The 26,893-nt window shown below is 39.0% G+C and overlaps 1 protein-coding gene across 1 annotated transcript in view; it reads right to left on the minus strand.

Annotated features, from left to right (window-relative positions):
• The window catches only part of USH2A (usherin), a 785,755-nt gene that overhangs the window by 356,162 nt on the left and 402,700 nt on the right, over positions 1-26,893 (minus strand). The window contains exons 35-36 of the mRNA XM_079900731.1: positions 8,128-8,279; positions 3,148-3,310 (exon numbers count right to left, since the gene is read on the minus strand). Of these exons, the coding sequence (XP_079756857.1) occupies positions 3,148-3,310; positions 8,128-8,279 (315 nt within the window). The remainder of the gene's footprint in view (positions 1-3,147; positions 3,311-8,127; positions 8,280-26,893) is intronic.

Consider the following 26,893-nt stretch of genomic DNA (forward strand, 5'->3'; position numbering starts at 1 on the left):
GAAATACATATATTTGCTTGTACATACATAAAATATTTCTATTAGGATATAAGAAATGGAAGACTTTGGTTTCCTTTGAAACTACAGAAAATAACTGCTTATTATTTTCCTGTCTTTTAAATATTGATTCATGAGAATGTAATACCTGGTCACAAGTAAATACCTGTTAAGGAATCATACTTTGATATGTGCTCCCTCATTTGTTGTTACAAAATCTAATGTTGACTTTGTTTTTTTTTTTTTTCGGTACAGGGTACTCTCACCGTTGTGGCCTCTCCCGTTGCGGAGCACAGGCTCCGGACGCGCAGGCTCAGCGGCCATGGCTCACGGGCCCAGCCGCTCCACGGCACGTGGGATCCTCTAGGACCGGAGCACGAACCCGCGTCCCCTGCATCGGCAGGCGGACTCCCAACCACTGCGTCACCAGGGAAGCCCCCTAATGTTGACTTTGTAAAGTATGTAGTTTAGGGTCTAAACTGACATGTACGATGGGGTCCGGCATGAGCGTCTTACAGAGACAGCTCAATATCCTGCCCTACAGAACAGTGACCTGGCTGCAGGCGCATTTATTCCTAAGCTAGGCTTGCTTCCTACGGCTGAATTCTCCTGTCTTATACATTCTAACCACCACCTCTTCAGCAGCCATCACAGAAAAGGATGAAATATAGTTGTTCATTATGTCAAGGAAATAACCAATTAGCCGTTAGACAATTCAATAAGCTTTGTATAAATCTTGTGAACAGATGATATCTTAAATAAGTTTGATGAATTAATGTTTAATTCGTTTCTTGTAGAGCCATGCAGATCTCCCTACCCTCAGCGTACAGGTCACCGAGCTGTTGATGGGTGTCCGGACAAGACAATATTTGAAAGCCTTTTACTTAACACTGGACATCAGAGTTCCAGTGACAGTGAACCTATGAAAGGAATTTCCTGGGGCCCATCCTGAGATGATCCTTTGGCTTCCAACCTCACCCCCTTTCAACCCTAGAGTTGAACGCACACCGCAAAACTCTTGAAGTCAAATCTTGTAATTGCTTCCAATTTGTCTGTTTTGCTTTCGGCAATTAACAAACTGAAATGTTATCATGGAGGAGTTCATCTCATTTGTAAGACCAGGTTTTCCCTCCACTAAAATATGCAGGCACTCTGTTCTTTATTACCAGCAGGAGATAAATGGCTGGTTTTCGTTGCTGAAGAATATATAATGGTTAAAAAGTCACTTTTTCCCTCCAGCTCGACATAAATCACAGAACTAGTCAATATTTAATAATGCTTGCCTTGGTCTGGAGTCCCTTGATCACCCCTGTCATGTGTAATAGCTCCCTCTCCGATATCTTTGACATAAAAGCCCAGCTTTACTGCAATACTAACATGTAGAGGGTCATTACGGATCGACATTTACCTTAATCTGTGACTGCCAACCATGAACCGATAAATTCCAGCAGATTCCACTGGGAGAAATCAGTAAACTTCTCAGTGGAAAGAACTGAAGGAAAATTCTGCCGAGAACAGAATACATTTTCTACAAGGGCTGCTCTGCAAATGGGTTCTGACTTTTGAAAGTTCTCTTGCTGCGCAGCTTTGCAACATTTAATACCGTTTTGATGGTTTGAGAGACGGGATGACAACCGAAGAGGACATGACTTAGAAGGCAAGCAGAAATTTTCTCTGCAAAAACAATGCAAGATTAAACACAAGGGGGAATATGGCTCTTACATTATTCACCCAGCTGCCTCGGCGGAAATAGCTGGGCTGTCACGGGTCTGGCCTAAATGTTGCTGCTTTTTTTTCAAATCGATCATCACTCCTTCACCTCATAATCTTACAAGTGCTTCACCGCAGAATACATCAAAGCCCTGATTGCATAAAAGAGGGACACACCGATCTTTGATGGGATCAACTCAGACACTGACACGCACTCAACTCGCTGTACCAACACAGAACACAAATAAGAATGCCCTCCTCAAATTCAGCAAAGTCTGTTTTCCTCTTTCCTCACCTGCTTTCCACTTTGAGGATGTTATTAAGTCCTGCAAATAGCTGTAGATGATGCAGAACCAGAAAGGTGGGGCGCGGGGAGGGATCAATTGGGAATTTGGGATTGACATATACGCACTACTATATTTAAACAGATAATCAACAAGGACCTACTGTACAGCACAGAGAACTCTGCTCAATACTCTGTAATAACCTAAATGGGAAAAGAATTTGAAAAAGAATAGACACATGGATATGTATAAATGAATCACTTTGCTGTACACCTGAAACTAACACAACATTGTTACTCAACTAAACCACAGTATTAAAATAAAAATTTTAGAAAAAGAAACATTTTAAAGTCTGAGGAAAATCATTTTCCTGTTAATACTATATGTGACCGTATCAACGTTATTGCATATTTGCTACTAACGGAACAAGAAATGTTGAAAACACCTCCTTTAAAAATAGGCCACTCGTGGAAATGATAAAAGTAAACACTGGATAAAACAAAAATTAGCTTTCCAGTAAAATACAAAGCTGCGTTTTTTTCTATGGTGAGGGTTGTTTCACGTGAGCATCATACCTAACCAGCCCTAACTTAACTTATTGAATCAGATCGTTTCTGATAATACTTTCAAGGAAGCCTATACAGTGTAACCCACGTCCAGTGAATTGACTGGAACACACACCAGCATTCCTAATTTACTTTAGAAATGTTAAAATGATCACACAAAGAGAGTTTGCTCAAGATGGACTGCAAAATTAAAACTCAACTCTTTGCAGGAATAATCGTTTAGGTTTTCACCATTTACTAAGCAAGGGGAAAAGAATACAGAATCTATACTAGGCCTATCTTTCTCGAAGTTGAGTGACCTTCAGAGCCACCTAAAGGGTTTGTTAAAACATGGAGTGCTGCCTCCCACCTCCCCGGAGCTGAGTAGATCAGGCGTGGGTGTGGAGAGTTTGCCCTTCCTGCAACTCATCAGATGAAGCTTTTACAGCTGTGCTGGGGACCCCAAAATAAGCATGGCTGAATTGGTTTGTCAATATAGGTTATTTTTAGGAAAGAAAAAGAAATTAAAATCTGTGGCTAAAAGAAAAAATTCAGAAGAAAATACATTGTTTTCTAATGTTATGAAAGTTTAAAAATGACAAACAAGTTACCTTGGTCAGCATAGAAAGCGCCAGTAAAAAGGACCGAGTACGTTAATTGTCCATTGGGGTGAAAAGGTGCTTCCCATCTCACATGGGCCTTTTGGGATCCTTCTGTTTTGACAGACACATTTACTGTTCCTTCAGGAGGAGCTTCTAGAGTTCGATTTTCCACCTGTGAGTATAAAAAGATTTATTTTTGTTTGCAAATAAAATAAGTACATGCTTCACTTTGAGCATACTTCTTCAAAGAATCTCTTTGCTGTGAAGTAAACTATTTTGACAGTCGCATCTTGTACGAATACCTCATTTTGTCAGCAGGATCAAAGCATACCTCGTGTTTTCTTCCTCCTGCTGTTAAAGCTTAGAATTTGAGCTCCTGACCAAGGCAGTTTGTGATTTCCAGAATATGTGGATCAGCTCCCACTGCGATTGTGCCTATGGCGGTGCATATCCATGGGCTACTTCTAGGATGGTTTAAAAACAATTTTTATATGATTGCAAAACAGAAGAACTGAGTAAGGTCTGTGTTCATAAGCTCCTGACTGCAGTGATAGACTGCTGGGCTTTGTCAAAGGCCACACCAAGCATCTTGACTCACACACACACACACACACACACACACACACACACACACACACACAGAGTTCTCTGAGCTGTATTGCTACCAGGTATGTGCAAACGGCACCATGAAAGACATCAAGAGAGAAATGTACCTGAGTGACTCTATCCCTAAAGTATAATCACAAAAAGTTGAAATTTCATTAATATAGTAGTAATGAGTGTATGCAGCAAAGAACAAAAAATGACTTATTTGAAGAGAAGGAATCTGAAATAAAAATAAGCCTTCACTACACAGGGGCCAGAAAGATTTTAATAGCTAAATAAGTAAAATAAGAGAACAGAAGAAGATGAAGTTGGAAAGAAAGCAGAAAGGGGTTCAGGATATTTTAGCATCTTTTAATAACTGGCTTAAATTTGTTAACTAATCACCACAAACTCATAAGCATCCCTCATAAATGTTTGGCCTTTTCAGATTTACTGAATATGTTGATAATGTTGACCTTATTCTTAAAATATAGGCTCACGTCTCACAGGAAGGTGACCGACCAAACATGAAATCCTTAGTCAGGCAAATATTCTCAATTATGTAGCCTTCATTTGCTAGGACGAATACACTTTCCCAATTATAAAAATAAATGTGGAAAAGACAATGTGTTAATTTTTAATAAGTATGAGGTCATGACATGTTTTATTTTCATCTGAGAAAGGCTATGGGGTTCTTTAGATCTATAACTCCTAGTCATTTTTTTAGTCTAATAGCTGTGTACAAAAAAGGATAAAGAAACTTGACTAGAAAAATATCAATTCATCATTTTAATATTTCATAACCAATACAATTGGTTTATATCTATGTATGTAGTTCAAATTATTGTATAGAAAATTATTTTCAAGGGTTCCAAATAAAAGGAGACTCAAGAAGCTGAGGAATTAAGGGAAAATCCAGATAATTATATTATTCTTCTCAAATATCTGGTTAATTTGAAATAAATAGCATTTTAAAATTTCCTTATGCATATGGATAAATGCTTCAGGGCTTTTACACTATATTAAATTTGGCAGTTGTACTATTTTTCTCTGACTTGTTTTGGTTTTTTTTAATTACCATTTTCTTTATCAACCTTGCCTTAAAAAATGCTAAGGAAAAGGCATTCTAGAAGGTTGACTTGGCTTTCACCTGGGAAACTCCCTTGCCACAGAAAAAAAAAATATTTGAGAAGAAATATGCCACGAAAACAAACATTTTAATAAAATTGTTACCCTTAATACAACTCTTTGTATTAACTTTGCATAAATATTTGATTTACATTTTCACAGCAGCCCCTTGTAAAGTAGGCATTATTTTCCCTTTTGTAATAGTTGAGAACTCTAAGGTTTCATAGAATAAAGCATGTTTTCCAAGGAGGCATGGGGGAAAAATAGCAGGTGTAGGATAGATATTCCACATGGGATTTTCTTGACCATAACATTTATTGCCGTTAAGATTTAGATGTCTTAAATAACAAAATTTATTCGTTTCTTTATTTAAAAAATGGCTGTGAAAATATGAGCATGTGTACATGTGTGTCTGGGTGTGTTTATCTGTATAGGCATGCCATCACCAAGAAACCAAGGTAGCTTTTTAACCACATCATGCAGCGGTGGCCTATAGTTTCACACTTCATCCTTAAAAGGGTCCTTGGAGAATTGAATCTAATGAATGTTCCAAGGCCAGATACAGTCATAAAGTTCCCCGTCTTAGACTCTACCAGTGTTACCTAACAGTGGATAAGAGAAAAACAAACAAACAAAAGCAAAGTGATTTTCCTATGGACAAATTTATTGCATATTATTAAAGAAACACAAAATGTGAAGGGTTTCTAATTGCAATTCAACAATATAATTGAAAAAAAAGGAAAGCATTTAAGTAGTTCTTCTGGTGCTGAATTTTCTGCTCATTTTTTTTCATTATTTCAAACATTTATGAAACCTCAATTACTGGATTTAATTTGACAATGCACATTAGCATCTTAAAAAATTAAGATCAAAGGCACTGTAAATTGCTTTTTACGTTGGCATTTCTTTAAAATCCAAATACATTGTGTAAATGGACAAGAACTGAACAAAACGCACAGAGATCTTTTTTTTTTTTTTTCAGATAGTACAGAGCAATTTCTTCTGAATCATGAATAACAGAGAATAAACTTGGCTAGGCTAAGGGCACAAAAAATATTGTACTAATGCTAATTAAGGTGTTAAGAATATGGAATTTATGCAAGTATTTTTATTTTAAAAATATTCTATCTTATCAAATTTGTCCTTTTTTTTTTGTTTTGGTTTATTATATGAGCAACCTAGAAAATTCTGAGGGTGAACCAGACCACATTCAAGACTATAGAGCATATTTGTCATAGGAAACATTGAACGGTATTTCCCTATGTGCATGAAAAACAATGATATTAAATACGTAAGTGGTGAAACAAACAGGCTTCTCTTTCTAAAAACCAAGAGTTAGCATTAAGGAATGTTGTTAGGTGAAGAAAAAAAAAATTGACTCTGGAAAATTAATTCTTTGATTTCTTCCAGCAAAAGATTTAAAAATAGAGATCATAAAGTTTTTTGTTTCAATGAAATATTTGCTATAACATTGGGCTTCAGATAAAGAATACCTTTAAGTGATATATATACACGCAATTTGGCTGGATTTTGTTGAACATCATATTATGATTGTATGATAATTCTGGCTTTTAAGATTGATTCCTAGATTCCTTAAATCAAGGACACATTCAAAAGAATCATCATCAACAAAAAGAGTTGAATCTGTAATATCTTTCATGATTGTGATAGATATCCAGAGCTATCTAGAACACTCAAATATGTAATCTCTTAAGGGCATAACATGTACTGTAATTGGTAAAAAAAAAAATTTTAGAAATCAATTGAAGACCATGGGTTTTAACTTCTTGGCAACATAGAGTTGACTTGTTCTAAATAAAGACATTGTTATTCAATCCCAGTAATTAGAGATGGATCATTGACTTGGGAAAAGTGTTTGTATACTGAGCACAGGATAAAGAAAAAGACGAAAGGGAGAAAATAACTCTGTGCTTTAAGTCAGAACTGAGTCTAGGATGTGTGAGGCCGTGGGAGAGTAGGGTTTTACAATCCAATTCGGTTTCCTCCTTCCCATCAGGCATTGTGGAATTTGATTCCTTCAGGTCAACATCGCCTATTATCTGTACAAGACGTAGATTGATAACCATGTCCCCCTTGTTTAAAGTTACCAGAACATCAGGAGACAGAGTGGGACCCAGTTTAGTAGCCAGGACCACAATATGCACTTTATATTTTTGAAAAAATCTCAGTTTCAAGCTCATGGGATGTGTTCTTTTGTTTCTTTTTCTTTTCTGAATGGAGAAGAAAGGCTGGCCTATTGCCATTCCTGCTTTTAAGAGTAAGTAACCATCAGAGGGGTCCAGGCTATAAAATACTTAATGGCAATAAAGACTACAGCTCAGCTCCACTGATAGATGATGTTAGCAGCTTGGAAAGCAACCAATCTCTGAAGCGAAACGGGAGGTGTGAGCAAAAATAAGGAAGCAAAAAATTAAATGGTAGAGCTGTTTTTCAAGGTAATATTTATAGAATACACTCTTCAATGAAGACAAAACGCATTAAAATGATAGGCCATTAGGAAAGACTGCCAAAAAATATCTAAAATGAATGAGCATTTCCCTTAAAAGAAGCTGAATCTAATCAATGAAGAAATATGCACAAGAGTCAAATGTTATGTTTTGAAACTAAAGAATGTCATGCTGGTCTATGACAATTATGTACAATCAATTGGGTTTTGAAAATTATACCAGTAATAAAAAGCATACTTTTGTCTATCTTTCAACTACAAATGAAATATAGGTAGATATAGGTTACTGAAATGTGGATATCAAAAGCTGATATTAATGTAATTTTAAATACTGTTCTTATTAATATATCACGCTCATGAAATTAAAATATATTATTCTAATGGATGAGGCAAACAACCTTTTAATTGATGAATATACTTGTTGGGAAGCAGTGTTGACATATTGTGGCAGTTATGCGTTTTTAATTATTTTCACTTTTTAATCATAAACTTACTCAAGTGGTCGAGTTCATTACTTGGAAGAAAAACATCCACTGTAACTCTGTCACTAAATTGGGCAAAATCGCATGTATGCCTGCTCAGCTGGTCAACTTACCGTTTGAAATTTCAGTAAAATGTACCTTCTGTCCTTCACTAGACCTATGTGCCGTCTTGAAATTTATGTTGAATATAAAATCCTACTAACCCTTAATTGAAATTTTATAAAAAGAAACTCTCCCATCCGACTTGGAAGGCTAGCTGTGCAGAGTTGCCTATTCATTGTCATCTGACATTTAATACATTTCCGGAATGTAAATTCACACACTCACCAGTGGGCCCAGAGCACAACCTTTGGCCGTGCAGGCTTGGACTCTGAAGGAATGTAAGCTCCAAGGAGCAAATCCAGAAGCATGACGGCTGAGTTCTGAGGAATTGTGAATTAATATACCGTCTAGATATAGTCCGTAACTTGTGATAACACCTGGGAAGATAATAATTGCCTTTTAGTATGATTGTTAGACAACAGCAAAGAATGTCTTAAAAGAAGCCAGCACTTCTTGATATGATTTCTAATTTCGTGGAATCACAGTCTCTCCCTTAGTCTAAACCTGTCTCTTTCCACAGGATAAAACCGGCTTTAAACTCTTGAATATCAAAATGTTAAGCTAATTAGTACAGAGACACAAATAGAACCCAAGAGTCCCGGTATAGGAATCTTTCTATTGCATCACGTTAACTGCTGTCATTGGTGTTCCATATAAAAAATGAATAAATTAAGTACATTTATAATTTGTATTGCTTTCTAAAATGATATCCTAATAGATGTGCTTTAGAAGTCCAATGACCTTGTTGGGTAATGCATTGTGTGTGACTCAGGATGTGTCAGGCATTGTTCCAAGAGCATCCTCCTTTTTAACTCTCTCCTCACAGCATTACTATAATAAAGGCAGTATTATGATCACCATTTCATAGATGAGGAAAATCAGGCACAGATAGCTTAGGTCACTTGCTCAAGGTTACAAAGCTCGCAGGTTTCGGAGTAAGGATTTGAATCTAGGCGGTCTGGCTCCAGAGCCCATGCTCTCAATTACAACACTGAATTACCTAAACAGAAAGCCTTGGCAATTTGCACGGATTGCATTTATGAGACACTCATGAATGGGTTAGAGAAACTATGATTTGCTAGATTTAATGATCAACTTAAATTTATTTCAGAACTTATGTGCATTTTCATGAAATCAACTAACAGAGATTTGAGAGACTGAATGGCTAATATAATCATTTATATGGCTAATATAATCATTTGATTTATTGCATCCAAACATGCATTAAAAGGAAGTTAGGGATCTCTTCACTGGAAATACAGCATCCCCACACTCATTAAACATTATACTGGGGGAAACAGAACTTTGCTTGCATGCTAAATTAGAAACTCTTTCAAACTAAAATTAATTTCACAGTGCCCTCCTGGGTGTGTCCTTGAGGACTTAACTGTTCATCTGTCAGATAGCCTTCCCTGAGGACAGACATTGGGTGCCTCTCCACTAGCGCACAGCACATCTTCATCATAGTATTTACTTTCCCACTTCTCACATTATTAGTGTCATTATTCCTTATTTAATTGCCTGACATTGCCAATGGGCTACAGGATCCCCAAGGCGATCTTGACTCTTCCTCACCTGTGTATTTCTAGAGCTTAGCACTATGACTAAAACATAGTAGGTACTTAAAAAATATTGACTGAATGAATACATTAATGTATATGCAGCAGAGGAATAAAATACCAGCATCCAATACAGAGTGAAAATTCAAGACAACAGGAAAAAGATACCTAGATACCTGAAAGGTGAAAAGAAACTTGCTAGAAGGTTGATATTATAGAATAGCTCAAAATCAGGATTTAGAGAAGGAGTGAGTTTTGAAACAAAGACCCTAGCAAAATCAAAGGTCATCAAGAGAGTCCCTGAGAGATGGCTTCCAGGATGCCTGACTCTCAGCCTTATGCACAGCAGATCTGGTCTTGTGAATGTCCTGAAAGTAGATCAAACCTTCATCCGTCACCATATTAGGGACAGCTTCACTCTGGGAATCATTATACCAGGAGACTTTTTGCAAGCGTCCCTCTCTCCTGGGAAGGAGTTGCTCACTTCTAGAACCTGTTCACAGTGGTCTGGCAGCTCCATCGTCTGTGAACTTATGGAATGCTGTGGTTGTTGTCAGAATATCTCTCACAACGCCGCTTTTGATTAAGAAATCAGTTTATAGCAAAAGAGGGAGGAAGTGAACTAACTATAACTATGGAAGTTATCCATCTTACAATATACCTCATCAACCCATAGTCTGGGAGATTGCCGAAATGGCCTCTGGAAGCCTACCTCACAGCCCAAGCTGAGAGATAACACCCTGTGGATCTGGGGTTCCTGTAGGATGCTACGTCTGCTTTGGACAAGGAACCTGTATTGGATGCTGGTTTTTCTATAGTGAGAAAATGTTGGACTCAAGGGAAGGTAGTCAGCGTATTACCTCTCACTATTATACTTCATATGCTACAGAAACTATTCGTGCTTTCTCTACTCACAAAGAGGAATACTTATATCATGCGGCATCACCAAGGTACCAGTAAATTAGAAACTGAGAATATTATTGATACCCAGCAATTTGGGATCCTCGTGCAACTAGATCAACAGGCAAAGAAAAAATTACTATGTGGAAGGAGGAATTAGCTTCCTTTCGCATGCTGACATTCCAGACTTTCCCAAGGACATCCCTTTGACCAGGTCCGAACATGTAACTTTTAAAAGTCTAAAGTCACTTAAGCCACAACCACTAAGGACACAGACCTTTTAGTAGTACACATTTGGTTGCATCGCTAGGTCAAGAATCCCAAACAGATGGGCAACTGGCTGAGAGCAAGGGGAAGAAGTTTTGAATATCAACTATGGCCTTAACTAGTTATAGAAACAAGAATTGTAGACGTTATTTTTTATTTCGTGCTTATTACATAGAGATTTGTATATAATAACTAATTTTCCCTCCTCCTTTTCCCTATTGATTTATATTTAAAAAGTTTGTGGGTTTTAGTTTATAGTTTAGTTTTTAAGTTGTAGAATATCCATGTGGGTTGTATCTAAACTGAAAGGGGAATTAATACCACCCAGATATGACTATAGTGACAGAGGGTAAGAGCATCTTCATCTGTCCAAAGCAGAGTAGTATCATTTGGGGTGGAAGCATGCAGTGATTATCAACAGTAGTGGCAAGTAATAGAAGGTAGAAGAGTGGGCATGGCGGCTGAATAGCTCAGCTGCTTATTCATCTAAGTCACCTGATCACAGCTCTACATCCACACTTCTAGTCTGCTCTGTGCACTGAGCCCAACAGTCAGCTCATTACATTTGTAGCTCTCTTGCTGGTGGAATTGCTAGTAAGTTTCACCAAGAGGAGGCATTGCTAGAAGGGCAGAAGCAGGAAGAAAGAAAACATCCAGCTTCCAGCTCCAAGAGCAGAGGCCTTTGCTGACTGTCACTACACAGCCAAGCAGGGGCCACACCACGCAGTCCGGACATCACAAGCTCCTCTTCCGCATTTGCAGCTTCTTCAGTAGTGGAATCTCGGTGGCTCTTGATGGTTCAAGCATCCAGTTCAAATCAGCAGATCCAGCAGCGGGCCCACAGCTCAGCTCCTGCCCAGGGAACTAAGCACCTTGCTGGCAATCACGCTTTGTGTTCTCCTGGTATCCACCTCCTTCTCCCTTTTTTTTTTTTCTTTCAGTCCTTCCAATGCTCTTGTAACCAACTCCATGTACAATATTAAATATAGTCTGTCTTGAATACCTAATGCATTTTCTACTTGACCAATTAGATCTTGATCAATACATCCTTTAGGATGAAAGCTTTTTAAAATTTAAATGAGCTTTTACTTTAAAAAGCTAGTGCTTTGACCCATTTTCCTTTCTGAAGATAACTCTGTACCCTGTCTCTTTCCGAAAGCAGGTCCACTTCCCTTATTTCCCAAATTTTTGAGAAAGTGTCTTCATTTTACTATCAGGTGCCCCTCTGGCTCCACAAAAAAAGTGCAGCTACCAGCATCTGTTCTTCTTTATTCTAATGTCACCATCTATGGTAACTCAAAGAATACTTATAGAGGGTATTTGCTTTAATGCCATTTAATACTTGACACACAAAATCACAAGTGAATTAAAGCTAAGAAATGAGAGGTACATAACGAGAAACTAATTAGCATATGGAAAATTTAAGAGAAGAAAAATAGATAAAATCACACTAATAATATAATAATGAAGACAAGAAATTACTATATGCCAGGCACTTTGCTAAGCAATCATTGTATGTGATGGGCACACAATGTGCAAATCACTTATGTTATTGCACTTATGTGCAAATCACATGTTGCAGAAGCTCTTAAAGAAGTTTTAAGACTCCTGAAACTCTATCTTCTTGATCTGCTTTTCAACATTGAAACAGAAAGTACCCAAATCAATATTTCCCTTTTCTTATGTAATTGGGGAACAGAGAACTTCTTTCTTGCTGGGATTATGTGCATAATATCTCATTTATCTGACATAATGGGAAATGAGATATTTCATAGGAGTTAATTTTTGTTATAACTCAATCTCATCCCTGAAGCACAAACTTAAAAATCTTAACCATTTTTGGAGGAAATCTTTCCAGCAAGCACTACACACTTTCCTATAGTTTCACACAGACAATAATGAATATAACTGAATCATTCTGTGATGATTCAAACTGTGCATTACAGACATCAGAGACTGTATTCGCTAATTCAATGATACCCTTCAGGATTGGACTGAGGAGATAGAGGATACTTACATAGCTCTTCCCCTTAACGTCACTCAGTGGCTACACTTCAAGTCTAGTGTCTCCATTTTGAGTTCTCCACTCTCCCTCAGTGACAGGCTCTCAAAAGTAACTTCTTTGTTTTGTCTACTGGACTCTAACAAGTCAGTCCCTAGCAAGCTCTGCTGAGAAACTATAACCATGACATTTAGAACTTTGGATAAAGAAATAATAGACAGTTACTGAGAGAAGAGCTCAGAGTAAGATGAGCACATGGCAAATGAGCTGAGAATGAAATTAAGTGACATTTGTGGCAGTTAATTCAACTGCTCACTTTTTTACAATTCATGATGCATAAGGAGTGGATGAGACTGAAGTCCAGACTCAGGGCAGGTGAGATCTCACACTCTTACACACAAACAGTTACCCAGCTTTCTTAGGTGCCCAATATTCAACAGTATTTGTAGGATGCTAAAAGATTTATAGGGCTAAAAGATCAATTGTAGAACCAGTGTGCACTGGATAAATACAGTTCGCCTTTTAAGTCATTTTGGACACTCTTCTCTACTTCATCCACCACACCAACTCCATCCTCAGTCCTGTAGACCTTACATCCCAAATTGATCTTTCCCCATCTCTATATCCACGGCCATCTAGTCCATTCTGCCACCATTTCGTACCTAAGAATTATAGCCACCTAAGTGTTTTGATGCATTAGTCATACTCCCACAAAATTTATTCTTGATAATATAGTCAGAGGGGCAGTTTTCAAAACACATATCTGATCACGTCACATGCAATCAGTGATCAATCTGGTCTTCGCCAGTACTAGCAAGATGAGTTTCCTGTCCCAGAACCAGGAAGCTGGGGCCACCATAAGCATGTTGTGAGGATGAAACAGACTAGCGGTGCTGACCTCTCTGGGTTTTCTGCCTTTTGGTCCAGGTCTTGCCAGCCAATCACCAGATCTAAGGTCAGACCAAAGTGGGATACTACTGTGGTTTAGAGCTGGAATCCATCTGTGCCCCCCTCCCCCAAAAGAGCCTAAGACAAGGCGTTTCCTCTGATCTGATTTGGGCAAGGCCATTAACTATAAATTCTTGAATTAAGGACACAGAGTCAAATTTCCTGGTAAATTTGTGGACAATAAGAGATACCATTTGAGAAGAACACTCCATTTCTTGTCAAGACAGGCAAGCAAAGTTCATAGTTTGTTTTTATTAGCAAATGTTTTGATATAAATAATATTAGTATGATATGAAACATTGTATAATTCAGTTCTCAAAACATACATTAAGTGATAAGTCTAAAATATCTCTTAACACAACAATTTTTATTGACCTCAGATTCCCAAAGAGAGGTACAAAAACTAGTGAATATAATCTAGTGGCCATTTTACACATAGCCTAAGAAGATACTTTCTTTCTTTGACTAGAGCACAGGACATGTACGGATAGCTTTGGGAAAAGGAAAATGCTAAGTTCTTAAAATGCCATGTAAGTATTTTTGAAATTATAAAACAATTATTAAAAAATGTGCTGAACACTTACTTTGAGTCGGACAATAGGCGGCAGGCTTAATATGAATTATGCCTGTTAACTTTGACAACACCAAGAAGTTAGAACTGTTATTTGCCTTGTTGTGGAGATGAGGGAATGCAGTCTTAGAGAGGCTAAGCTACTTCCCAAAGTCATACAAGGATAAATTCAGCGGTGGGATCTGGCAATCTCAACCCACTGCTGCCACTACTCCTGTTATCCATTTCCAGCCTAATTTTCTCTCCTAAAATATGAAGGAATTCCACTCAAATTAAGAACTGATGAACATGCTCTAGCCCTCAAAGCAATGAGGATGAGCCTGATGAAAAAATTAACATATATTTATTGAAAGTCAACTACCTGAAAGGTACTATGCTTGGTGCTTTGGGGCACAGAAAGAAGAAGAAATAGTATCTACCTCTATGGAAGTAAGAAAAGGGTTAAACACAGGTCTAACTAAATAACAATCCAACAGTTAGATGAGTAATAAGCGCCACAAAACCTTTATGCCCAAAAAATGGTATAGACGGTAAGTACAGAAGCTTCTAGCAGGGAACAATCACTCTGGCTAAAGCGAGTACTAAAAGCTTTTCAGAGCAGCCATGTCTTCCCTTCAAGGAAGCTGCATCTTCCATAGGTTCTTCTGTAAATGGTACAAGGTGAAAAGACAATGACTCAGGAAGATGCCCCTGGTAGGGAAATGATATTCACCAGTGTGTGGAAGGAAGCAAGTGCAAGGTATAGTGAAGATATCCTGAATAGACCAGTATTTTCTTGTTGTTGCTGTAATTGGTTAAAGTCTAATAGAAAATAAGGATTCAAAGGGAGTTAGGGCCTGAATGCTGCTCCAACAAGTTGGGATTTTATGATGCACAGGCGAATCATTGATGCTTTTATGTACTGACTAGGGGCATAATGAAAGTCTTATTTAGAAAAATTAACCTAGAATGACATATATAATACTGGCGCAGGGAAGAGCATGGAGGTAGGGAAAAGTAGGACAGATGAAAATATCAAAAAGAAAAAATAATATTAATAATTTTTAAAGCCACATTTTCCTGAATGTATCATAACTAGTTGTAACCCAGGCAGGGATGTGGAAATGCCACATTTCAGCAGCAGTACGTGGCATATTCTAAGAGAAATATCTTTAACACTTTTATATATAGCTGACCTTTGAACAACATGGGTTTGAACTGCATGTGTCCACTTACATGTGGATTTTTTTCAGTAAATACAAAACTACACATTCTGAGGTTGGTTGATTCCACAGATGCAGACCGCAGGTAGGGAGGGCTGACTATGGGGATCTGAGCACCTGCGGATTTTGGTACCTGCAGATGGTCCTGCCAATCCCTCATGGATGCTGAGGGAGGACTGCACGTGGATTTTCTATCATATCACCCTTATTGCTCAAGGGTCAACTGTACTTTCTCTTTTTTAATAAAACAAACATGAGCTTAGGACTGGGATGTGTTAGACTAAATACGGTATAACAACGTCACTAGTTGAAGAGAGAGGTATCTATCTTCATCAGAGATGGACTGTGAACTTCCCAATAAAAAATCTCATAAAAATCTGCTACCGAAGAACTAGCTTGCCTCTATACTAATGGTTTAAAAGGGATTGATTTTCATTTGAGGATTAAAAAAGAAAGTTATGGGCCTGTTTTGTATCTTGACTGTATCAGTGTCAAAATTTTCGTTGCACTAGTGTACTATAGCTTTGGGAGATGTTGGCCATTAGGGGAAACTGGACAAAGTACACATGGACTCTCTTTGCATTATTTCTTACAACTGCATGTAAATCTAGAATTATCTCCGAAAACAACATTTAACTAAAATAGAAAACAAAAACTGTTGTGTAGGGAAGCATGACAGAAGAGGCAAACACTTGAAAGGCAGGGGAAGTTGATGCTGAAAAAATAACTGTATTTATGTTTTAATCAGATACTTTAGTCCTCAGGAAATACCCATGAAAGCAGAAAGAGTTTCACTTTTCCTTTACAGATGAGAAAAACAGGTTTGAGAGAGGTTTGCTAACTTGGCCGTGATGGTTGGCACTGAAGCATTCAGACTCCACAGGGCACCAAACAGGATACTCGCCACCTTCTGTGGATCTATTTTTTTTTCCATCTTTTAAATATTATGTAATAAAACATAATATAGAAAAATGTGTAAAATATGTTATATTTTTAAAACAAGTTTAAAAGCAAAACTCCTATAACCATCGCCAAGATTAAAAAATAGAATATTGCCAGCACCCTGCAAATGTCTTATGAGTCCTTCATGATTCCAACCCTTCCCCCCCGCCACAGACAACTAGATTGACTTTAAGAACCATTTTCTTGCTTTTCTACCTAAGAATGCATCCCTAAACAAAGCAATTAAGTTTTGTGTGTTTTCTACTTTGAATTAATAAAATCGTATTTATGCAATTTTTGCATCATTTTTTGTTCAACATAATACGCACCAGTTCTATCCATGTTGTTGAGGGTAGCCATACTTTGCTCATTTCCATGGCTGTATAGTATTTTTGTACGGCACAATTTATATATTTATTCTATTGTTGATATTTAGATGGTTTCCACATTTTGGCTGATATACCAATGTAGCTATAATCATTTTTGCACATGTGTCCTGAGTCTCATGTGTACAAGTTTCCTAGGGTATAGATACTGGAGTGGAGTTGTTGGGATATATTCAATTGTCTAGTAAGACAATGCTCAACTCTTTTTCAAAGTACATCAATTCCCGTTACCACCTATCGTGCCTGTGAGTCCTCATGGTTCCATATCCTCAAAAAGACCTTGTATAGTCACTGTTAAATTTTTTTTTAATTTTTTTTTTTTTTTTTTTGCGGTATATGGGCCTCTCACTGTTGTGGCCTCTCCCGCTGCGGCGCACAGCCGCTCCCCGGCATGTGGGATCTTCCCGGACCAGGGCACGAACCCGTGTCCCCTGCATCGGCAGGAGGACTCTCAACCACTGCGCCACCAGGGAAGCCCCCACTGTTAAATTTTTGCCGGTATTTTTTTGCATAAAATGGGGCCTTGTTTTGGTATTATTTTATTTCCCAGCTTATTAAAGAGACTGAGTACATTTCCTTATGTCTATCAGCCATTTTTTTTTCTTTTGTGAAATGCTTTTCCAGATCTTTCCCCAGTTTATTATTGATTCCTAGGAATACTTTATATATTGTGGATACTGGTCTTCTGATAGTTACATGTGTTGTAAATATCATATCTCATTCTGTTACTTATCTTTTCAGGCACTTAGTTTATAGCACATTTTGATGGAAAAAAAGTCCTTAATTTTAGTAAACCTTTTATCAATATGAAGTTACCTAATTATCTCTAATAATCCTGTTTGCCTGAACATCTCCTTCGTCTGATATTAAAGTAGTTATACCAGCTTTCTTTTCTTTTTTTATTCCTTACATTTTAGTTTGCTTTAGTTTGAGAAGGAAGGGGTTAACAGCTGATTCAGGGGCCTTTCCCCTAGCCTTGGGGACTCCTGAGGCTCTAACTCGGCTGAATCTTTCTTGCTACACTACCTCAAGCTAAACCAGAATCCATCTGAGCACTGTGTACCGGACCAAGCACCTGACCTCACTGTCAATGTTGTTTATAAGTAATGGTTAGCTGGCATTGATGAGATGCAGTTGCATGAAAGAATGCACACTAGTCATGTACCTGGTACCCTCATGGTGGGATAGAGCTGTGGTTTCATTCAATGACTTTCGATTAAGCTTTTAGAAAAAATGAGGGAGAGCTGTATATACTGACATGAAAATATGCCTGCTCCCTGTTTATCAGGAGGAAAAAAACAGAGTTGCAGAATTTTACCTTATGGCCAATTATTTTTAAGTGTCTATTTTATGCCTGTACATGTAAATGATTATTCATCCAATCAGCACAGTAATTATTGAGTGCCTACTATGTTCTGGGCACTCTCTTAAATGTGGTGGAGAAAAAATAAGCCACAGACACAAAATCAGGGGGCAAAGTGGAAGACTTCCCAGCTGGTGGCTGCCCTTTGAAGAACTTTCTCTCACTGCATATGACTGTTCTCTCGCGACTACGCACCTTTAAAACTTGGCTAAGGAACTCACATTTTCTAAGCTTTTATCTCCTCTCCAATAAAATTGGGACACTATTCCTTGCCCTGGTGGCCTGAGTTAACGTGAGTACCAAATGAGTGAGCATATATGAAAGTCCCCAAGGAATTAGGTGCTTTGCACGTAAAAGGCATGAGCTTAGAGCTGTCCCTTTCTTCCAGGATAAGTTCAAGCCCAGTTTGTTATGGGAACGTCAGCTGAGACTGTCTCCTCCTACTCTGATCTATGTCACGAACTGCATGTTTCTTGTAAAAAAAATAGTCTGCACATCTCTCAAAAACACATTTGAGACAGGTCTGTATTCCTTACTTGTATGCTGTCATCACCTAGCAGGTTTCTTTTTTCTGTTTTTTATTTTATATTAGAGTATTGTTGATTAACAATGTTGTGTTAGTTTCCGGGATACAGCAAAGTGATTCAGTTATACACATAACGTGTATCTACTCTTTTTCAAATTCTTTTGCCATTTAGGTTATTACAGAGTATTGAGCAGAGTTCCCTGTGCTATACAGTAGGTTCTTGTTGGTTATCTATTTTAAATATAGCAGTTTGTACATGTCAATCCCCAAATCCCTAACTATCCCTCCCCCACCCTTCCCCCGGTAACCATAACTTCGTTTTCTAAGTCTGTGAGTCTGTTTCTGTTTTGTAAATAAGTTCATTTGTATCACTTTTTTAAGATTTCACATATAAGTGATATCATATGGTATTTGTCTTTCTCTGACTTACTTCACTTAGTGTGATAATCTCTAGGTCCATCCATGTTTCTACAAATGGCATTATTTCATTCTTTTTAATGACTGCATAATATTCCATTGTATATATGTACCACATCTTCTTTATTCATTCATCCTACCACCTAGCAGTTTCTTATATGTGTTTGCTAAGTCTTTACATAAGATTCCTCCCCTACTCCAATCAAGCCCAGAGAGTACAGTGTGAAAACATAGCTACTTACTAAATACTATAAAATAATTTTTGAAAAAAATATACTGGATTTAGTGGCTTTGGTTTTTGGCAACCTACTAGCATAGTAATCTGATTCATCAGAAAATATTTATGGTGGACCTACTATGTGCCAGGCATTGTGTTACATGCTGGGAATACAGAAGTGATCAAAACAGCCTTGGTACCTGCCTTCAGAAAACTTTCAATCTAAGTGAGAAGACAGACTAAGTGCATTCATTATGTGTATGTAAAGTTGATTAAAGGAGAATCAGAGGGAATAGAAGAAAACATGGGGGGGTGGGGGAGGGAAGGCAGATGCTAATCTAGTCCAGGTTCGTTAGGGAATAAGCCTTATTTGAGAAACAGATCTTTAAACTGACTTGCACTGGGAGTTACCTCATTAAGAGGAAAAATTTCGTACACCATTGTTTGGTTAGTTATAACAAAGATTTCATAATAAGAAATTGAAAGCTTTCAATGAGAGATCAGTAAGTTGATTACTATTTAAAAATGAAATATCACAGGAGTATTAGATAAACAATCTGCAACTAGAACTTTTGAGCACAGCCCCCTTTATTTGCTTTAAAAATGTCTAATGTGCCAAAACGAAGTGCAACAAAATAGAATTTATGTTTGTTTACTTATTCCCTTTTTCCAGTCTCAGAATGAAAGGAAGTATTTTACCTTTACTCTACATCCAGCCCCCCAAATTGTGTGTGTTAACTGTGGATTAAATGAGACTTAGACATGAGTCAGGGTCTCAGTAGGAACCTGATGGAAACTCAAATGAACAAATGAGGATAGTTTAGTGAAGGATCTATGTACAAGGATATGGGTAGAGTTAATGGAAAGCACCAAGTGATAATAACGCATCCCCGGGTTAGAAATTGTCAGGACTCCTAGGAGCCAGTAAGCATCCTTAAATTTGCAGGGGAAAGGAAGAAAACTGATTCAGGAAGCTGGAGAAAGAGCTGCAGTGACAGGGAAGGACCACTGGATAGGAGCTGTAGCCTTTAGTGGAGGAAGGCAGCCCTGGAGCCCAGAGCCTGGCAGAAAGTTCTGAGACTCCCTTCTCCTCTGATTCTTTTTTTTTTTTTTTTTTTTGCGGTACGCGGGGCTCTCACCGCTGCAGCCTCTCCCGCTGCAGAGCACAGGCTCCGGACGCGCAGGCCCAGCGGCCACGGCTCACGGGCCCAGCCGCTCCACGGCATGTGGGATCTTCCCGGACTGGGGCACGAACCCGCGTCCCCTAAATCGACAGGCAGATTCCCAACCACTGCGCCACCAGGGAAGCCCTCCTCTGACTCTTTCAACTCTTGCTGCTGCTGCCCAGGGACAAACCAAAAGGAAGCCAGAGAGAGAGGAAGCCCATTGATGCTGTGAGTAAAGGTCAGCCTTGTAGGATGCAGGGCTGAGTGGAGGAGAGTAGAGAGAGGATCTAAAGAGGCAAAAGAAAAATAGACAACATAAAAAATTACAGGGAATTATTATATTGCACCGTATTGTATTTTTTGTGCTTTTCTCCTGCTTATCCTCTTGTGCTAATAATCAGTTAAGATAGCTATAAAAAAATAAAACAATATTATGCTATGTGGTATGGGGGATCAGGTTATTTCATCCAGTTCTACAAATCAGTTCTTCAGTGGATAATCCACAAAATGGATCCTTAATTCCCACTGGCTCTCTATCATAAGCAGTTTGAAGTTTATCACCTTTCTCCTTCCATAATGGTAGAATTTTTAAGGTGTTTAATTTTCACAGGGAAGCTGAATCGTAATTGTCCATAAAGCACATCCACTGGGATATGTATCTTTGTGCCTCTTCATCAGGTTATGTCAAATTGTATTTCCTAAGGTGCCCAATAGATTGTCATATATAACCAAGGAAATTCAATACCAGTACAATACAATGTACATTTAATACAAGGTATCTCTATGTACATTGAAGAATTCTGTTTACTGTAAGAATTAAACAACAATGCTTTGGTGTGTCATAAAAATAACACGCATAGTGAATATAGACGCTCCAAACATATCTGTTTGTTTTTTCCAGTCCAGTGTGGCAATGTGAATGTCAACCGAGGTTCCCCCGCAAGGTCTGGATGATGATTGAATGTGGCAGATATCTCCCTGTGTGAATACTTGATCCTTCAATTAAAAAGGAAAAGAGAGAACAGCTTTCACAACGTGGGAGAATGCCTTATTACTGTTATGATTGCCTAAAAACGGAATCAACGGAATCTAAAAAAGAACGTGCTTGGGAAATTCTACCTGACAAACGGATGGGAGGTGTTTCATAAAAGTTACACAAGGTTTGCTTCAAACTGTCAAGCCATTTTCCTAAGTGATTCACCGAATTCTATGATCTGTTTCTTCTAGGAAATCTGAGTATTTCCAGGAAAGAAAATAGATTCACATTTTGACTGTTTAAAAAGAGAGTTAGTTCAAAATAAAAAGTTAAAAAAAATAGTTATTCCTTTAAACCCAGAGAAAAATCAGGACAGAGATCTTAGAAGTGTTGAATCTTGGCACTGAGAATGAGACACTGAACCCGTAAAAGTATCTGAAAAAAATCTTTTTTTCACATGGCTACATGGAATCCTACATTACGAGCATTTCTGCACAAAGTAGAGGTGAGGATTACAGTGAATAAAATCATGCATTTTGAGTCATTCACACCTTGTTTTGTATTACGTTCCTACTTAACTAGCTGTCTTGCCTAGAGTAATTAAGTTGCTTAATACTTATAAATTTGAGTTTCCACATCTGAATGTTGGAATAACAGTCCCTATTTCCTGGGCTAGTTATGAGATTGAAAGCTCCTGGCACATAGTTATAAACTGTAGCTATTACTATTACTACTATTATTAGTATTAGCAGAAAATCAAATATTTCTTTCTCTGCATGGGTAGAGCACTTAATTAGTATTTACACATACACCTTCATGTACATACATTCTAAAAATTTCCCTATATCCTTTCTTAATGTGAAGGACAGCATATACAGAGTGTGTATAAATGTCTACAGTTAATTAGTGTGTTTACCACCCATTCCTGAAATAATATATGTGCTCAAAAAATTGAACTAAACTTTCTTTCAATAATGTTCTGTTGTCTTCATGGTACTATGTATAAGTCTGCAAAAATAATCAACTTCCTAAAATTTTCCTGTTCTTACTGAAATTATTGTCACTTCCTTGGTACATATCCACGTATGAATTCTCACAACCCTGGATCAATACAAAAGGCTAAATTAGGAAAATGTTTCCATAGGCTCCTCAAGTATTCTCTCCTTTCTCAAGGAGACCCTGAGACCCTTGTCTAACGGGTGCCCAGCTCTCATGCCCATCTTGACATTAGCAAATCCTGACGGCTATAACAAGATAGCCTTTCACACTGAGGCATGCAAAGCAGACCCAGCTTGGCATGCTGTCTCTCTTTAGAACGTTTGTGAATTACCAGGCTGAGGAAATTGTCTGCCAAATGACTGAGTCTCTAAGTATGTACTTTGAGCCTTCAGTAAGCCAAGACGGAGATGCCTTTCCACTGCCTTTGAAATCATCCCACCTGTATTACATAACTATGACATGCTCTAAATGTGCATTTATGTGTACTGTACGATTGCATACGCTTATGCTTCTCACATCAACACAATCACCATTTGATTATTGTCCCTGGCATCAGTAAACACGAATCCATCCAACAGCTGTCTAATACTTATCTCCTCCATGACTGGCACCCTGCCAAATGCTGGGACTAGAACAGCAAACAATGCATATAGAATCCCTGCCCTCATGTGGGTCACAGTCTAACAGGGAAACTATTTTAGGTAAATTTACTTAGGTAAGGATAGTGGAGAGTTACAAGAAATTCTAAGTATTAATAAAGGATAAGAATTTCATAGTTTTAGTTAGTATTTTAAATATATATATATTCTAATTAGTTGAAAATGTTACTAAATATTATGCTAGACAAGGAGGAATAAGTTTGGTGGAGTCGGATAGCTATGCTGATTTTAGCAAAGTAGACCTCAAGTGGGAGGAATAATCATATTTCCAGCTTCTAAGACCAAAGCTTCTGAAAGGAGATAAAGCTCGTGAGAATTTGGAAGCTCTCAAAAGCGTAATTCTAATTATGCAATTGTAATCTACACAATACAGGTCACACATTTCTTAGACAGTAATCCTTTGTGCTGCTTCTCATTGCTGGCTAATGGTATGACAAAGGAAGAGCCAAGGTCCTACAGAATAAAGGGTTCTTATCCTCCTTGGACCTAAAAAGGAGCTCTTTTCGGAGGTTTTAAAATCCTGCCTGAAATTGCAGCCTGAAAAGAACACCTTTGCCAGAGGGAATGTGGATGTGAAGCACTCTTGAATAGAGAAACAAAGGTGGAGCGTCACACCACCATTTTTGCAGGTGTGTGAAGCAAGTCACCAGGATTAAGCAGGGCATATTTGAAGGAAGCAAAGCCTTAGGTGTTAATCAAGTGATAATGACCCAGTACTTGGCAGACTAAGGCAATGCATAGCAAGCAGCATTCTTTAGAATAGCAAAATCATGAAAACTTAAGTGTCCATCAATAAAAGATGGGTCACGTAAGCTGTGGTTTCCCTCAGTGGGAGTTTACACTGCCTTTCCAAAGAATGAAGTTGAGCTACACGTAACTGCCATGGAAAGATGTTACCACCATATTGTTAAGTGAGAACAGGAAGTTGCACAAAAAGAGATGAACTCACTCTTTTTTAACAGATGTATATTTTATGCATATATCTTTTTGTGATTACTAATTTAAATTTTTGTTTGTTTTAACCTAACACAGTCCTTAACCTTGCTTTTTTTCTGGTTTTAAAGTTTATTGCATTCTATTACATCCTCCCTACATCTCTTTTTTTTTTTCATTGTGGCGAAAAACACGTAACATGAAACTTACCATCTTAACCATTTTAAATATTCAGTATAGTAGTGTTAACTATAGGCACATTGTTGGGCAAGATCTCTAGAACTTTCTCACCTTGCAAAACTGAAACTTTATATCCACTGAACAGAAACTCTCCACTCCCCTTACTCCCAACCCCTAGCCCCTGGTAACCACATTCTGTCTCCCTGTGTTTGATTACTTTAGATACCGCGTATACATGGAATTATGTCATATCTGTCTTTTTGTGACTGGTTTATTTTACTCATAGGTTCTCAAGGTTCTCAAGGTTCATCCATGCTGTAACATGTGACAGTTTCCTTCTTGTTTTTTAAGGTGGAATTGTGGGACTCGAGGGACATTGTTCCAGCTAATGATTAAGAACTCTCCAGACAATAGGGGCTTCTTAGACAATGGGTGAATTTCCAGGATGTCCGGCCCCCTCCCGAGAAGGAGGGAGATAAACAAAATAGGTGTCTATCAAAGACCAATCAGGCAGCTGGGGAGAAGGAGGGAGATAAACAAAATAGGTGTCTATCAAAGACCAATCAGGCAGCTGGGGAGAAGGAGGGAGATAAACAAAATAGGTGTCTGTCAAAGACCAATCAGGCAGCTGGGGAGAAGGAGGGAGATAAACAAAATAGGTGTCTGTCAAAGACCAATCAGACAGTTGGGGATAAGTTCCCTCTCTGGTCCGAGCCTAAGCCGGGACCAATCAGCAGGAGAACACAACCAAATCTATAATTTACATACAGGGAAGTGGCAACCTATAAAACTGACATATTCGCGCCCAAAAAGGTTCCTTCTTCGACCTCCTGCGTGAGGACCAAGGAACCCCGGTGCACCGGCCTTCAATAAACCTCTTGCGTTTTGCATCGACTTCCGACTCTTGTTGTTTCCTGGGCGAGTCGAAACTCCTAGGAGACCGCGCAGGTCTAACATTTGGGGGCTCGTCCGGGATTCCACTCGCCCCGGACCACAAGAACATCGGGAGTTGGAGGTACCAGGTAAGCTCGAGCTTGATTGTCTGTTTGTCCCTTGTTCTTTGTGGGCCATTATCGGAGGAAAGCCGTAAGAATCGGCTTATTATGGAATCTGTATCGGACCTCTGGCTAGGCAGACGTGCTAATAGCCGGCGTCCATGAGCCCTAGGGGACGCCCTGGTGGCTCATCTGGAAGGAGAGGCAAACTCTGTCTCCCCTTCACTCGGTTTCGGCAGTTCCCTTGGTGGTAACTGCCATCTGAAGAAGTTTCGGTTTTGAAGCGAGCTCGCGGTGGCCCATACGTATATGTGTTTCGTGGAGTTTTAACTGTTTCTGTATTGTGGTCTATTCTTCTTCTCTGACGGACGACAATGGGACAAACTATGACGACTCCTCTTTCCCTTACCCTAAGCCATTGGACGGAAGTTCGGGCCAGAGCCCATAATTTTTCGGTAGAGGTAAAGAAAGGAAAGTGGCAGACTTTGTGTGCCTCTGAATGGCCAACATTTCAGATAGGATGGCCCCCCGAAGGATCCTTTTTATTAGACAAGATTAAGCTGCTGAAGTCTAAGATATTTAATATAGATCCCCACGGACATCCAGACCAAGTACCATATGTCTTGGTCTGGGAAGATTTAATTCTCTCCCCACCTCCGTGGGTCCGGCCCTTTGTTTCCTCAACAGGTACGTCCGCGCACACATCAGCAGCGTCAGAGATATTAGCCTTAAAGAAAAACCCCAACACGGAAAAGCTACCTGACGCCCCGGATCCACCGAAGGCGATTTATCCTGACCCGCAGTCCGATTTGCTTCTTTTGGATTCCCCACCCCCTTATCCTCCGGTCCCAAATCCCCTACCACCTAGAGGACCCCCAGCTCCACTGCCCTCGGCACCAAGGGAACCTTCCATGATAAAAGAAGAAAGGGGTCCCTCAGCAGGCACTAGGAGCCGGAGGGCTATCTCCCCGGACTCCACTGCCCTACCTCTTAGAGAATATGGCCCCCCCGACGGCCAAGAGAATAGACCTCTCCAATATTGGCCCTTTTCCTCTGCAGATCTTTATAATTGGAAAATGCATAACCCAACTTTTTCCGAAAATCCACAGGCCCTTACCGCTTTAATAGAATCTCTTGTTTTCTCCCACCAGCCCACATGGGATGATTGTCAGCAGCTGCTTCAGACTCTCCTAACGACTGAGGAGAGGCAACAGGTTCTTTTAGAAGCCAGAAAAAATGTATTAGGCGCCAATGGGCAACCTACCCAGCTGCCTAATGAGATTGATGTTGGTTTCCCACTCGTCAGGCCAAACTGGGATTTCAATGCCCCGGAAGGTAGGGAGCGCCTGAAAATGTATCGCCAGGCTCTGGTGGCGGGTCTCCATGGAGCGGCCAGACGGCCCACTAATTTGGCTAAGGTAAGGGAAGTAACTCAGGGGCCCCAGGAATCGCCAACTGTGTTCCTGGAACGTTTAATAGAAGCCTTTAGACGCTTTACCCCTTATGATCCAACTTCGGAGGAACATAGGGCTACTGTAGCAATGGCTTTCATTGATCAAGCGGCCCCTGATATTAGGAAGAAATTACAGAGGCTAGATGGCTTGCAGGGATTTTCGCTTCAGGAGTTAGTAAAAGAGGCAGATAAAGTATATAACAAAAGAGAAACAGAGGAAGAGAAGGAAAAAAGAAAGCAGAAAGAGCAGGAAGCCCGTGAAATAAGACGGGATAAGAGACAGGAGAGAAATTTAAGTAAGATACTGGCCACTGTGGTTGGAGGAAAAAA

Source organism: Stenella coeruleoalba (assembly GCF_951394435.1).
Source record: "Stenella coeruleoalba genome assembly, chromosome: 1".
Taxonomy (NCBI): domain Eukaryota; kingdom Metazoa; phylum Chordata; class Mammalia; order Artiodactyla; family Delphinidae; genus Stenella; species Stenella coeruleoalba.